We start from the raw sequence: 15,092 nt of genomic DNA on the forward strand, positions 1-15,092 counted from the left end.
TTTTTAAATTCCGACTAGTAAACACTAGTAAAAAAAAATATCTTTTCCTTTGATATTTTTTTCGCTGTTTTACCTTTATCTACAGTACTTTGTACAAACATGAATAATAGAAGAATCTACCTGCGTTTCACAATAAAATATTTATTAAAAAACTCAACTGGAAAAATTGTTTCTGAAAATAATTTGGGGCCAGGGGGCCTCCACTCCTTTGTTGCCCCAAGGCCTCTAGACCTCTAAATCCGGCCCTGATGATGATGATGATGATGTAGATACGATGCGACGAAAGTGACGTCGTTTACTCTTTGTTGGACATAAAAGTTGTTTACGGGGTTACATTGGTTGTTTCCAGAAATATGTGGTGAGATCCTCACGTTGTTTACACTTTAGTAACCTGATAGACACCCAATAAAGCATACACTTTCTGCCTACGGTTAAATTGATTCGACGCAAACGTGCCTACTAAACACTATTTAATTATTATTTCATCAGTGTTTTCGTGCCGTAAATAACTTATTAGTAAAATGTAAAATACATTTACAGTGTAAAGGGATACTAAGTCTTTTCAAGAAAAAAAAACAAAGCTTTCATTTATGTTTTTCATTGTTGTTTTTTACCGTATCTTCCAAATATTTGTCGTAGTTATTTAAATTTGTTTTCTAGAAAGAATGCCCATGTCCTGCTACAATCTTCAATCATAACGTGAAAATGTAAGTTTAAAGAATAACATCTATAAAATCATTTTTTTCTACGTTGCTTGTAGTCTACTTACTTTGTTTATGTCTACAGTTATCTACGACATTCATCATCGATACAAAGAAGATTCTCAAGAGAAAGTACTCGTCTGTAGTAAGAAAGCTGAGATACTCGTAATTCCTTGAAACTTTCATTAGGTGTGGATATTTCTTTATAGATGGAAATATTGTCACTATTTTCAAACTTATAGCACGCTACATGTTGTACTTTATTGTTAAAGTATATAATTAAATAAATAAATATATAGCAAATAAAAATTGTACTATAAAAACGAAAAAATCCAACTGCCTCAAATATAGCCTATATGTCACCCACAATTTAGATGAATTAAAATAAAAATATGTTAAATTCCGTTAAGCCGTTTGGACAGCCGGACGTGCCAAAGAATGAGACATACGAGCACATACATAGAAAACATGCTCGAAAATCATTACCCTCCACATTTAATTTTATAATGTACGTAGATCCTTACTCCTTACTAATATTATAAATCCAAACTACTAACCACTGAACCAATTTTAATGAAATTTTGTACAAAGATAGTCTGAGAAAGGACATAGGATAGTTTTTATCTGGAAATCCCACGGGAACTAGGCATGATCGATTAATCGGAGAATCGATCTTTTGGACTAAAAAGTCGATTATTTTAATCGGTATTAGTAAAGATTGAATCGTAAACTATGCATTTGATCAAGTGATGATATTTAGCAAAGTTGTTGTCCATGAGCCCACGAGCCCACCAATTTTCGCCAGATGGCGCCACTGTCATTCCAATGAAGGTACGAATTTTCAGTTTTATGTATGTTTATTATTTTCTTTTTAACGTGGGCGAATTATTAGGTATAAATAATAATACAATTGAATAAGAAAACTTGATATAACCTTGGAAGATTGATTGATTGAGTTTTTTATAAGCTCCAGATAATTATATGAGGAATAACCTATCGAATGTCACTGGCATAATCTTTATCGTTTATTTATAACACTTATTATTGTTATACAACTCATGATGAAACAAATTAATTAGTACCTAAAGTTCGATGCAGATTTTATCCATAATGTGATTAATCTTTTTATCAGATACACATGTAAGAAACTTGTGTATTATGTTTTATATTATAATAATTGGTTTTCCCTGTTACAATTACTTTATTTAATTTCTTAATTTAAAAACATCTATTTATAATACTTACATAATAGTCAAACTCGTTTTATATAGAGCCCTGTGACAGATGGACACACGGCCAGACGAACAGACAGCGGAGGCTTACTAATAGGGTTCCGTTTTAGATTTATAGGGTGCGGCACCCTAAAAAGATTGTCGAATGAACGATTTAATAACCGGGTTATATTTATCCTCTTTTCCTGCGATCAAAAACACTTCCGCCCATTCCTGATAAAACCCAGATGTTTTGATGACTCGTCCAGTGTCGACTCCAAGTGCGCTCATCAGCGCTGCGTATGCAAATGCGTCTCATTGGAGAGGTCGAAGTCCGCGGCACGACTCATTCTACTCAATGGGTATGTTCTACTTAAAGCCGGCAACGATTGTAAACAGTATCGTTCCACTTAAGGCTCGTAGCCCTAGCGAGCGAACGCTGAAAATTGATGACGTCACTGTTCGTGACCGCGTAAGCATCATAGTCTAGTATTGGTAGGTCATAGTGGACATTCATCAAAACTCCCGCAGCCATCATACGTTAGTGGAACGGGAATTTTAACAGTCACAGTCGAGGACTTTGCAAGTCTTAAACGGAACGTACCAAGTGTGTAACCTAATTTCATAGTAATATTAGCTTAGAGTGCGTCAGTGTTACTTACACTTCGATATGATTCGTAGGACATATGCATAGTTCATTAGTTCTGAAATGTAATATACTAATGGGGTCAGAGCTCATTTCACTATAATTATATTTACTATTAAAACGTTAAAATAAGCCCATTCACTCCATCTGGATTAGGAACTAGGTATATAGCGCGTACTGATGGTGCTACCTGTGACTCTCATTCGTTTACAGGCTCTATACTTTATAGTTACTCTAAGGTCCCTACCGTCAATGTTGCCATCAGAACAATAGCATCGCCTCATTAGACAACCGTCGGAACATATTTCCGCTGTTACTATATTCTGATATCTTCATAACTTATTCAAAGAACGTCAATTGTAGTCGACCATTGATTGTATCGCAGAGGTCGTTTGGCCACGTGTCTGTCCATATCATTGCAATTTAAAAATACACGTGATTAGTTTATTTATTTGTGACATACACAAAAATTGCTTAAACAAGTGATTTTGCTTTTTATATTTATGTTGTTAGTATAACGTTTGTATGGTAGTGACCATAGTGATTATAATAATAAATTGTCCAAAAAATTTAATGGATAACATTCAAGTTTATCAATTGTTATCAAACATAATTAAAAAAAAATATAGATATTGACAAACAAAAAAGTATGTAAAAGTATGTAACTGTTTTGTTTTTCTCCCCTTATATAGTTAATTTGTCTAATTGTTGCTTACCAAAGCTCAAAATTTGATAATTTCTGCCTCATTAAAAATTAATATTGGAATGGCAAATTCTAAAATTGATTATTTTTAATAACAAGCCTTAGTGACAGAGCCTACATTGTACTTAATTCATTATTTAATTTAAAAATATAAATGTGACATTGTAATTTATCTCGAGTGTTAATTTAAAAGGTACTGATAACCTTGAAAATTAAATATTCTATATGATTAAAATTACATACTGCATATTTATCTCCGCTGTTAAGATGAGTGCATTCGGTCATTAACATTTTAATTAAATGTATTTATTTACAATATCATTTCTATTTATGATTATAATTATTATCTCTGTAGGATTCCACGTTTTATCTTAGTTTAATACGAAATAATGTTAGAAAATCACTGCCTAATGTGTACGGTTCAAAGATAAAGTTACATATTAATAAGGGCGATGTGAACATGACCCTATATGTTTTACGTGCGGAAAAACAAGTGTATAGTATACAAACTTACATTGTTTGTTTTCATTCGAGTTCACAGCGATAAAGGGAAAATTTTATTGGTTTTTCGTGCTCACCAATATTGTTCCTTGTGAACGATAAGAAGCCATTATAGTGGGTGCAACGTAGCGTAAACACCGCCACGTGTAAGTTTCTATTCACACGCAACAAAGCAATGTAGGCGGATGCTTCTTATGAAAATCTTTCTTTCAAAAGTATATACTCGTTTGTGTTTATATGTTTACATTTTATATAACAATAGCAGACGAAGCTTGAAGTCCATCTGAGCAGCAGCGCCAACACTGCTGTTATTAGGCAGAAATAGGTGTGGCGGTGGTGCCGCCGGAGTCGAACCACAAAGGGTTCTACCACCTTCAAATGCTGTTGTTAAGCTATTGCCTTCCATGGTGATATGCAATCAACCCCAGACAAGACCGGATTCCCACCTGTGGTCGGCCAGAAATGCGCTGCTACCCTTGACGACTAAGTTTGAAATGCCTCTGAACAGTATGCATAGTTTTATTTACACGGACCCCATTTTGCCGTCTAACGCTCTTTATTCGCATTTATTAATAATCAATCCATCCAATGTTTTCCCTGCCAAAGGTGGATTCAATTTCGAATTTTCATTTCAAATTTTCTGCATACGAATTGTCTTTCGATATTTGATAGCAAAATTTCAACAAAATATTAATAATGATTAAACGTTAGCAAATCAACAGTGCGGACAATAATGCTGAACTCGCAATAATTAGCAACACCTGGCATGAGAGTACGGCTACTCTATTGCTAAAGTGGGAAGACATTTTGTAGCTGCGCTGTAGCAACCAAAACTGCAACGATGCTTCACACGTAACCACATTCTGTCGCTTCTGTGTAACGTGATTGTTGTACGTGTGAATAGACTGTAAAGCGAGTCGCACGAGCTACTTTTAATTTCAACTCACATATACTCGTAAGTCGTATACTGCAATGATGAAGGTGCTATCTCCAGATTGTTAAGTAACAACCGTTAGAGCGAGTACGGTGCGGTACGGTACCAGTGTTTGGTTTTATCACCTTTTACTCTTATCTCGATACACGTGCTCCTAGTTTACTATGGTCTAGTAGTACACACGCGTACTGTATTGATGATTTACAAAATTGCTGATTATTTTTCCATCGTGAGCATTATTACGATTGTGACCAAATACGATAAGCTATCATTGTGTCGTAAAGCATGTAATCAATTTTAAATTGCGTCCAATCGAACGCATGGGGGCAGTCTGTTATTCTTACGCGGTCGGTTTATTGTTTGGTAATTGCGTCCAATTCAAACGGCCCACATTTACTAACATGCTAGTTACAGTTATGGTCAACAGAAATGATAATCTGTTTCGCCCGACGAATAGATAAACAAACTATTAATTCCCGCTCCGTGCCCGTTCGGAACTCGTTTTTGGATCGCGTTGATGTGAATGTCGAGTGAAAGTAATGAAATGCGTCTACGGTTACCTACATTTGGTTACGTATATGGACACACAAGTGCATAATAGGTATTTAAATGAAGTGAGAGCCGGCCGGATGTGCTCGGAGGTGATCTGACCAAGGTGAGCAGACGGCGCGGCGGCGGGACGCGCGACGACCTCTATGCCCGACTTACTGGTTTTTTTTCTAAATAAATCACCGCTTTTATAGACGTTGTTGAAATTCAATACCGTCTGGAAATCATAATACCGCCGCACACAATCTTTGGAGTGTACGTTTTCTAATATACGTTGTTATGTATGATATTTATTATAAGCTGCGCAGACAAGCTAACGGCGCGATTAAAGTAGACGTTTGCAATATGAAGGGTTGGCTAAATGTAGCTGGCCTTGAGGTACTTAATATCATTTTAAAAGAAAGCCTTGACACGGATAGGATACTGGGGAGACTATGGAAAATATCCGTCCATAAATTGACATAGGTAAGTGTAGTATATTCGTTAAACCTGGAGGGTATCTTATTAATAAACAGTGTCAAACCAACTTGCGTGTGTTTCACTACACGGTGGCAGCGGTGTGTTGTATAATTGCTAATTATACCGTAAACCTTTTCGAAAAAGTACTTAAAAGTACTTCTAAGTGCAGTCTTTATTGTTTACCATATTTTTTGTACCCGATCACTATGGAACACGCGCGTCCTCCGGCAGAATTTATTTTTTGCAGGGAATGATGTAGAATATTCGTTAAATCTGGAGGGTACCTTATTAATAAACAGTGTCAAACCAACTTGCGTGTGTTTCACTACAGTAAGCAGGAGCAGCATATATATATACGGTCTTATTCATAAAAAGTTATAGCACACTTATAACGTTGCTATAGTACGATTGTCAAAAAGTGTTATTCATAAACGTATTTTAGGCACTAAACCGTTCTATAAGCCTTCTATAACTTATAGAGGCCAGAACCCTACTATAACAGTGCTATAAGACAAAGATGGCGGACTCTCATCAGCTGATTAGTGATTACTAACCTAATTTGACAATATGTTTTGAATAAATTTTAAATGGCAATGTCCGTTTTGTATATAAACTTGAAATAATTTATTTAAATATCCGATAAATAACATTATTATATCACTATTTCAAATTACAGTGCAAATTTTACAAAGCTTAGATATTATTAATAATCTAGGAAACCGTCCACTTCGAAGAAATTTGCACCAAAGAGTGATCCGTTTTCTTTAAACGACGAAGACTTTCGGAAGCGTTATCGCTTTAATAAATCGACAGTAAATTTTATAATTGATCTCGTACGTAATGATCGTAAATTAGATCGCAGAGATCCTGGTACACCTTCTGAAATACAATGTTTACTGCCATAAGATATTGCGAAACAAAACGAAACTTAACAAAACATTTATATCCAACCAATTTTCACTCCTTTATCTTTTAACAACTTTTGCTTAATATCCTATTTTAACAAATAAAATATTTTTAAATTCGCGGTATTTACAAATACAATGACACTGACATGTTATTTGGTTTTATTGACAACGCATTGACAAGAATGTCAAGACAGAATATTTTTTTAGTACGAAATAATGTCATTTAATGATGTTTATCTATGGATATTTGTCAATTTGTTCGCCGAACTTCACTATAATGGCAACATTTTCATTTATAGTTGACTTTAGCGACACATTAGTTATAGAAGGTTTATGGAACGTTTATGAATAAGCAATTTTATAGAACGTTTTATAAGCTTATCGAACACTTTAACTAATGAGTGCTTAAAACCTTCTATAAGCATTTTTTATGAATAAGACCGTTAGTGTACTAAAATGTAGAGATAAGAGTGCCATGTAAATCTAGTTGGAGTAGAAAAATAAAGGAAGGATCATTTATATAATGAAACTTGGCGGATTACTCACAATTCTGAACACAGTATCCGATAAAGAAATAATTCTAAAAGTTCTCTACAAGTTCTTTAAAAAATCTCTACAAACACTAGAGACTTCACGATAGACTTAGACTCGATAAATATATAGTAGTCGGTAGTGATAAAACATGAATACAATACAATACAATAATTCTTTATTGCACACCAAAGACACAATGATATAAACAACAATAATAAATAATTAAGGGTACAAACGGCGGTCTTATCACTAAAATAGCGATCTCTTCCAGACAACCATTGATTTTAAGGTAACATAATTCAGTAGTAAGTGAAACAGGGTAGGGTGTACAAAATGTATATACCAACTTTAATATGTCAGCAGCTTGTATCTAACATCAAAATAGCAAAAGGAGAAAAACACAGAATGAGGAAAATAAAAGATTGAAGAGAAATATTAAAGGGTTAGGTAATATTCCTTCGCTTGTTTCTTAAAATAGTTCAATGAATGTATATTAGTCCAGGAGGAATTGGCGCATGAGTACCGAAAACTATTCCACCTCAATTTTTTTATGCGATCCTCTTTAAATTGTCCTACTGGTGATATAAATGCATGCTGCCATGGGGCAACCCCGTGCCATATTGTTTAAACTGAAATTGTTTAAACAATTGCAAGGAATTGTTATTTCTCAACCGGACAATTTTTTTTTATATTCTTTATTGAAATACGAATAAAAAAAGTCCTATGACTTTTCACGATAAAGTTAATATTTTTAGAGATATGAATTTTTAAAGGTTCGAAAAATCTCAAATTTGGGTACTTTTGACCCATGAAAAATATATTAAAAAATATAAATAATTTTTTTTTTTAATTCTTTATACAATAGTTAATAATATTCTTAATAGAGACTTTTAAAAATTTTATTGTTTATACCTGTTTTATAATTGTTAATTTCACGCGCTAAATGGTTTCGCGCAGATATAAAACATATTAATAATATCATTATTACTATATACATAGTTTTATATGCATAATGTGTATGTTATGCATATAAAATACTATTTCTGTCCATCAGACAATCGTTGTCCTTCGCCGAAAATAACAAAAGAGTGATAGCCTAGTGGTTAAGAAACTCGGCCTCTCGATCGAGGGGTCCGAGGTTCAAATCCCAGGCGCGCACCTCTGATTTTCAGTTATGTGCGTAATTAATTATCACTTGCTAAACGGTGAAGGAAAACATCGTGAGGAAACCTGCATACCTGAGAGATTTATAAAAAAAAATCTCAAAGGTATGTGAAGTCTACCAATACGCACATGTCCAGCGCGGTGGACTATGGCCTAATCCTTCTCATTATAAGAGGAGACCCGTGCCCAGCAGTGGGACAGTAATGGGTTGTTGATGATGATGATGAATAAAAAGTGTAGTTGAAATAAGAATAATATCACGTTTTACATACCCAAAATCAGGTGGTTTATCTCTTAATGTGATACATTGTAACACATATTGTTTACAAAACATGAGATAACTTGCAACCTTAGAGGACTGTATATCACTCGAGATGCTCTTGACTGTGGCGTGTAGTGATAGTGGTCGTTGAAGTCTGATGTTATTATGAAAGGGATTTGAATGTCACATTGGTGGGATTGAAAATTGCGCATTAACAGTCTAGTGGTTGAAAGTTGGGTAGTTCTTAATTGGGAGGTCCGAGGTTTAGGTCCAACGCACCTACGTGTTTTCATATAGTTTTCATATATTTCATATAGTTTTACGTTTATTAGAAGTTAATTGTTATTTGGTTTAGTAGTAAAAGAAAAAATCAGGAGGAAGCGTAAACGCCTGAGAGTTGTTTTAAATATAACTTTTTAAAGGTGTGCGAAGTCAACGTGGCGGACTATGGCCTAAACCTCCCTAACTATGGGAGAAAACCCGTGCCTAGGAGTAGGGTAGTAATATTTTAATGATGACGTCGAAATTACATCTTTTTCAGATAATTGGAAGAAAATTAAAAATAAAATTAAATGGACAGTTGGCAATTGACCGACTGGCAGCATCTAAAACTAAATAACAATCGGCAAATAGTTTAGTCAAATATAACAGTGGTTTTAAAGTCACAGGTCGACACTGTATAAACTACATTTTGTAGAAGTGTTTAACTATCGTCTAATTTCGTTAAAAAATTAAATTCATATATACGTTAAGTAAGTTTAAATTCAAACAAAGTCAAGCAAGTTAATTTAGGTACGAAGTACATCTAAGCAATATTTCCATGTTTATTTATATGAGGTTGGAGGTAGGTAGGTATTAGTATGACCGGCAGGTGATTCGTCTCTCGCGGTCCCTAGCCCCAAGTGGCTGTGTCTGGCTCACCCAGACAAGGGCAAATTTAAATTAGCAACGCGACGCCGACTGATCGGAATAGGATCGCCAAATGTGCACAGATTTGGGGGAGATTCAGGACCGAAGTCAAACGACGTTGTGAATAGCGGGACGCAGACGCAATGAAGGATTTTATATAACAGTAAAAAATATAAGTTTTGATATATTAGTTAGTTAAATAAAACACATTTGTTTTAGTCGTGCAGACTTTCATTCATGATCTAATATTATGATTTATAAAAAAATTATATACCTACAGACATTTAATTTCTGCTTCTGTCAGAAAGTATAGCAAGTGCGAGTAGCTAGTGACAATACACATGACATTTTTTTTGTATCCCGTTTCATATTTTGTAGAAGGTAGAACCCCATCGACTCAGAAAGTATTATTTCTGCCTTATGCCATCAGTGATAAGCGCTGCTGTGTTCTGCTTGAAGAGTGTGGTAAGGGAAACATACTTATATTTATTATCTGGAGGGAAACATACTTATAAAAATAAACATACTTACTGTTTTATTGTATTATTGCACTTTCAAGAGATTGGTTCGTGAACATTACTTACGACCACCTTCTAGCATTTGAGTCTTTCGATCTTTTATACTTAGCATATTTTTAATTTGTTCTTGTTTTGTGTATATTTTATATATCAGGATTATTGTTACTAGTATGTATATATGTATATGTATGTGTATATGTAATATATTACATTTTATTTTACTTTTTGTGTAAATGCTTACCACATAATGTCGCCATCGCCCAGGGTTGACTGGCAGAGAATGCCATTAGGCATTAAGTCCTCCCTTGTTACCCTTAGTTTAAGGTGTTTCAAAATTAAATAAATAAATAAATATTGACAGTCTCCATGTCACTTACCATTAGGTGAATTGCATGCTCGTGTGCTACTTCTATTTAAAAAAATGGGATGCAAATTTCAAGACTCTAGAAATAGGACGTCTTAGCTCCACAAAACGTGTGGCCACCTTAGGTTGGGGCGTTTGTTCGCGCCGCCGGGGCACCGCACGACCTCGAACTCCGGACTCTCACCACCTCTACACGTGATTAACTTATATTTATTTTTGCCTTAAAACATTTATTTTAGCTCTTAAGCATTCACATGTAAGACAACAATTTGTTTGGTTTGGACAATATTAGACGATCAGACTTGTGATAGAGCTATTAGCAGACTGGAATGCTGTTTTACAAATAAGGATACAAAACAAACTAGAACATGACTGTAGTATACCTACAATATACTTTAGATTTTACTGATAAAAGTTAAACATGTATGTATAATACTTTAATTCTTTATGCATTGTATACAAACATTTATGAAAATCAGAGAAATATAATATGTTGTATAACTATTTTGTATTTAAGTATTTTGAAATTCAGATTGTATAAGATGTATAAATTTCGTATGGTGTAGAAAATAATTACGGGTCATTCGCTTTAAGCTCGATTGCCAGTTCATAAGTGATCAGAGTAACTACTTATAAATAAACAAACACATAAGTGAGGATAAATACATTTTTCCTCAATATGCCTAGCGTCTCGGTCTAAATTTCTCTCATGCTTCGTCGCTAGGTTCTAGAATAACAACACATTGGCATGAATCATGAAGTTTTTATTGCAGGCTGACTGAGCCATTCCAAATTTGCCCGGGCATGGAGTTTATCTGAGTCGGCGGCGCCAGGGCGAGCTCAAAGCCGGCACGAGTCACCATAATCATCATCATAAACCCATTAGCCATGACCATAGTCCACCGCGCTGGCCAAGTGCGAATTGGTAGACTTCACACTTTACTTACTATTTAAAAAAAAATGATTTCTCAGGTATGCAGGTTTCCTTACCGTTTAAGCAAGTGATAATTGATTCGTAATACGCACATAACTTTGGAAAATCAGAGGCATGCCTGGGATGTGAACCTCGGACCCCTCGATCAAAAGGCCGAGTTTCTTAACCACTAGGCTATCGCTGCTTTATGCATGAATCATAGATTTTTTTATTGCAAGCTGACTGTACTCAGTGCTAGTACAATGAGTATTAAAGAGCCATTCCAAATATGCCCGGGCATGAAATTTATCTGAGTCGGCGGCGCCAGGGCGGGCACAGAGCCGGCGCGAGTACAGACCACATTATCATTACAAATGTGAGAATATTTTCTGTAACCATACAATAGTCTTTATTGTATATCCTTTATATGAGAATACGATTGGATTAAATAATCAGTATCGTTATGTTTAATGGTATTTTTATCTATATTTTGTCAGTTTGTAATAGCGTAGGGGACTATCCCTAAAATCTTTGTATGCGGGCTTAAACCCGCATGCACAGTAAAATATGTTATTGTTGTAAATTTTAGTTATTAAATAGTGAAATGTAAGAAATTATTTGATATAGGGAAATATCCTCTTTCATTTTGCTAATCAATACACAATATACTTTTAAGTTTCCTCTGTATTAGTTCATCATGGGAATGGTTCGTCTTTTAACGTTATCAAGTTGATCAACAATAACATCAACTTGATGATAGCTGATCTTCATGATAACAAAATGGCTCAGTCACTTCATGTCTACTAGTGATTATTATGATGATCTAGTCTTTTTAGTAGCAGACGAGTATGCAGTCCACCTGATGGTACGTGGCTACTGCCGCCCATGGACATCTGTAATCAACTCCAGATAGGATTAGATATTCCTACCTGAGGTCGGCCACAGATGCGCCGCTACCCCTGAGGACTAAGCTGGAACGCCTCGGAAAAGTCTGTCTCCCTTACCACACCATTCTGTTTCCACCTTCCTGGCTCCTTTAAGAAACCAATACATGGAACTGTGGTGTTAGGTGTTGTATTTTTATTTTTTTTTAATGCAAAAAATGAGCCCCTATGATTGTCTTGCGTCGTTTCTTCTCAAAATTGAAACATCTATCGACCGAATGGGTTGTTAAATTAATTATTGACGTTCAAAGAGAGTTCTTTAAGAATAAATTCTAAATAATATATTTTATTTTTAAATTTATGTAATTTCGTCTATTCGAAAAAGCATCAATGGTACAAGTGATGCATGTTTAAAACATGTCAAAATCTTCTTCGTACTGTCGTTTAAGTTGATGCCTATATAAGTTTAGGCCTGTATCTCTGTGCGTATAAGGCACTGTTCTTTGTTGTGTACCATCATCTATCGGTATCGCGTGAGTGACGCACTACGATAGTAATGAGCCACAATTATTGCTCCATGTGTCGGGTCGGCGTCGGGTACTCGGGTACTGTGATGTCCCACGCTCGGGCAACGGGCGTGACTCAAACCGCCGCGGTTGTGAATGGGCAAGGAATGCCGATTCGGGCCGATCTCTACTGTGCCCGTTATGGTCCTACCTGTCGGATCACTAATGACAAGTTTTGAAATGGGTTAGTGTTGTCGTCGTCAACGCAACGTTCTACTGCTGTGCTCAGATCTCTTCTCAGAAGGAAATAGGTTTAAGCCATAATCCATCGCGCTGGCCAAGTGCGAATTGGTGGTCGAACCTGAACCTGATACACATTTGAGATTTTTTTTTGAACTCTCAAATGTGCAAGATCCCTCATGATCACGAAGGAAACTTCATCGTGAAAACAAATGTAAATTCCATTCTTATACACACATAACTTTGAAAGTGAAGTGCGTGCCTAGGATTCAAACCTAAAAGCCCCTTGATTGAGAGGTCGAGTTTCCCGAGGCTGTCACTTTGTCTCTCCAATGATATTCTAACACTGATGAGTATAAAAATATATGGACTTGAGGCGCTAATGCGTGCCGCGACTTGCGCGTGAGTATGAAGCAACTACGCCGTGCGCCAAGTGCGCTTACGACGCCCTTATGGACCACAGTATACATGAAAACAGCCGATAAATACATTTTACTGCACCAAATTGTTAACAACAGACATTAATGTGGCTTAATTAGAGGGCTGATATACCTATACTAACTGTTTTAGGTATCTGTCCATAGAAAATGCTTAAAATATTCCTACTTACGAGTGATCCATGCTTGCTTTTATTATTAGGCTACTATTTACATTGTACTGTGGCTGTTTAAAGTCGCTACATGACTCATAAGACCACCCACGCTTCAAGATACCGCTTATGGTTTCCTGTATAAGATTTAGAAGCTGCAATTCGTTCGCACGCTCGCCCAAACAAAGTTTTGCAATCCTTGCATTACGATCGCCTTTACAAGGTGTTGCCTTTATTAGACAATGGATAGATCTGCTTATTATCTTTTGAATCAACAGTAAGCTTGTTTATTTCAATCGTTCTCATCAAAACATTTAGTTTTCTACTGCATGGCACGGGTTCTCCTGTTAGAAAGAGAGATTAGGGCATAGTTAACCATGCTAGTCAAGTACGAGTTGGAATATTTCACATACGTTTCAGGCTTTTTATGGACCCTCACTTTATTTTCCTTCACCGTTGAAGCAAGTAATAATTAAAGTCTAATACACACATAACTCCAAAAATCAGAGATCCGTGTCGGAAATTTGAACCTCAGACCCCAAAATTGAAAGGGGAATTTCAAACAACTAAACTATCACTGCTTTCCCACTATTCGAGTGACATGGTGTAGATTACGTACGAAGTCTGGAATGATAAATATCATTGTGTTGAATGTGTACCGCTTTTGCACCTGATTGCATGATATAGCACATTCAACGAGGTTGCATTTTCTCAAGGAAGTCATTAAAATTGCTAAGATACTAAACATAATGCGCATAAACTGAAAACGTTTTAACAGACATAAATAAAGCTTTTATTTTATTAATTTACAGATTTCTAATTGTGCCGTGTGAAAAGTGTGGGATTTATTAGTACCAGATTTCATTATTTTAAGTAGGTAAGTAGGGATTTGGTACAATTTACTTTGAAATTGGCGCACTGTTATCTATTTTCTATCGCTGTTTACATACGTATTCACATGACACACTATCGAAAGTGTATCACGTGGTACTAATATACAATTAACGCAATAGCCTATTTCATTTCCAATCAAAATAAATGATTAAATTGAGATAAATGTGCGCAACGGTCATTCGCGTTATGATGGAGTGGGCACCGCGACCGCCCCAAGACTCCGGGTGAATGACTGGGTCTTCAACCTGAGATCGTAATGACGCATTAAATTGCCCAGCGCGATCCTGCGCCGTCCTTGGACTCGGCCATTTATAGAGTAGAAAAAACCAAACATCATGCTTCGGTGTTATAAGGAAACTGCACAGATAAGGCGCATGGCTGCCGAACAAAGACTTTTTAGAGGTTTTCTTCCTTTGTCCAAAGGTATCGTGTTTATTTAAAAGTTTTATTAAAACAGTGATAGTTTAGGGGTTAAAATACGGTCTCTGGGTGGTCCGAAGTTCGAATCCGTACACCTCTGATTTTTCAAATTTATATCTCTGTTATATTTTCAAAATTAATTAAAACTTCCTTTAACGGTCGAGGTTAACATGGTGAAGCTACATGCCTGACAGATCTTTAAAAAAAAATTGTGGGAAGTTTGCGAATTTGCACTTGGCCAGCGCGGTGGACTATGATCTAAACCACTCTACCCCTGAGAGGA

General features: G+C 35.7%; 1 protein-coding gene across 2 annotated transcripts in view; it reads left to right on the forward strand.

The window, feature by feature from the left end:
* The window catches only part of Pdk1 (Phosphoinositide-dependent kinase 1), a 118,802-nt gene that overhangs the window by 72,561 nt on the left and 31,149 nt on the right, over positions 1 to 15,092 (forward strand). The window contains exon 1 of one of the 2 annotated variants that reach the window (XM_073091413.1): positions 9,887 to 9,946. The exons of the other annotated variant lie outside the window; for it this stretch is intronic. Coding sequence (XP_072947514.1) covers positions 9,902 to 9,946 — 45 coding nt within the window. The 5' untranslated portion in view covers positions 9,887 to 9,901. Of the gene's footprint in view, positions 1 to 9,886; positions 9,947 to 15,092 lie in introns of those variants that run through there. 2 annotated transcript variants of the gene reach the window in all.

This window comes from Epargyreus clarus, unplaced genomic scaffold (genome assembly GCF_041222505.1).
Source record: "Epargyreus clarus isolate Ecla_fem2 unplaced genomic scaffold, WU_Ecla_fem_2.2 ptg000034l, whole genome shotgun sequence".
Classification (NCBI taxonomy): domain Eukaryota; kingdom Metazoa; phylum Arthropoda; class Insecta; order Lepidoptera; family Hesperiidae; genus Epargyreus; species Epargyreus clarus.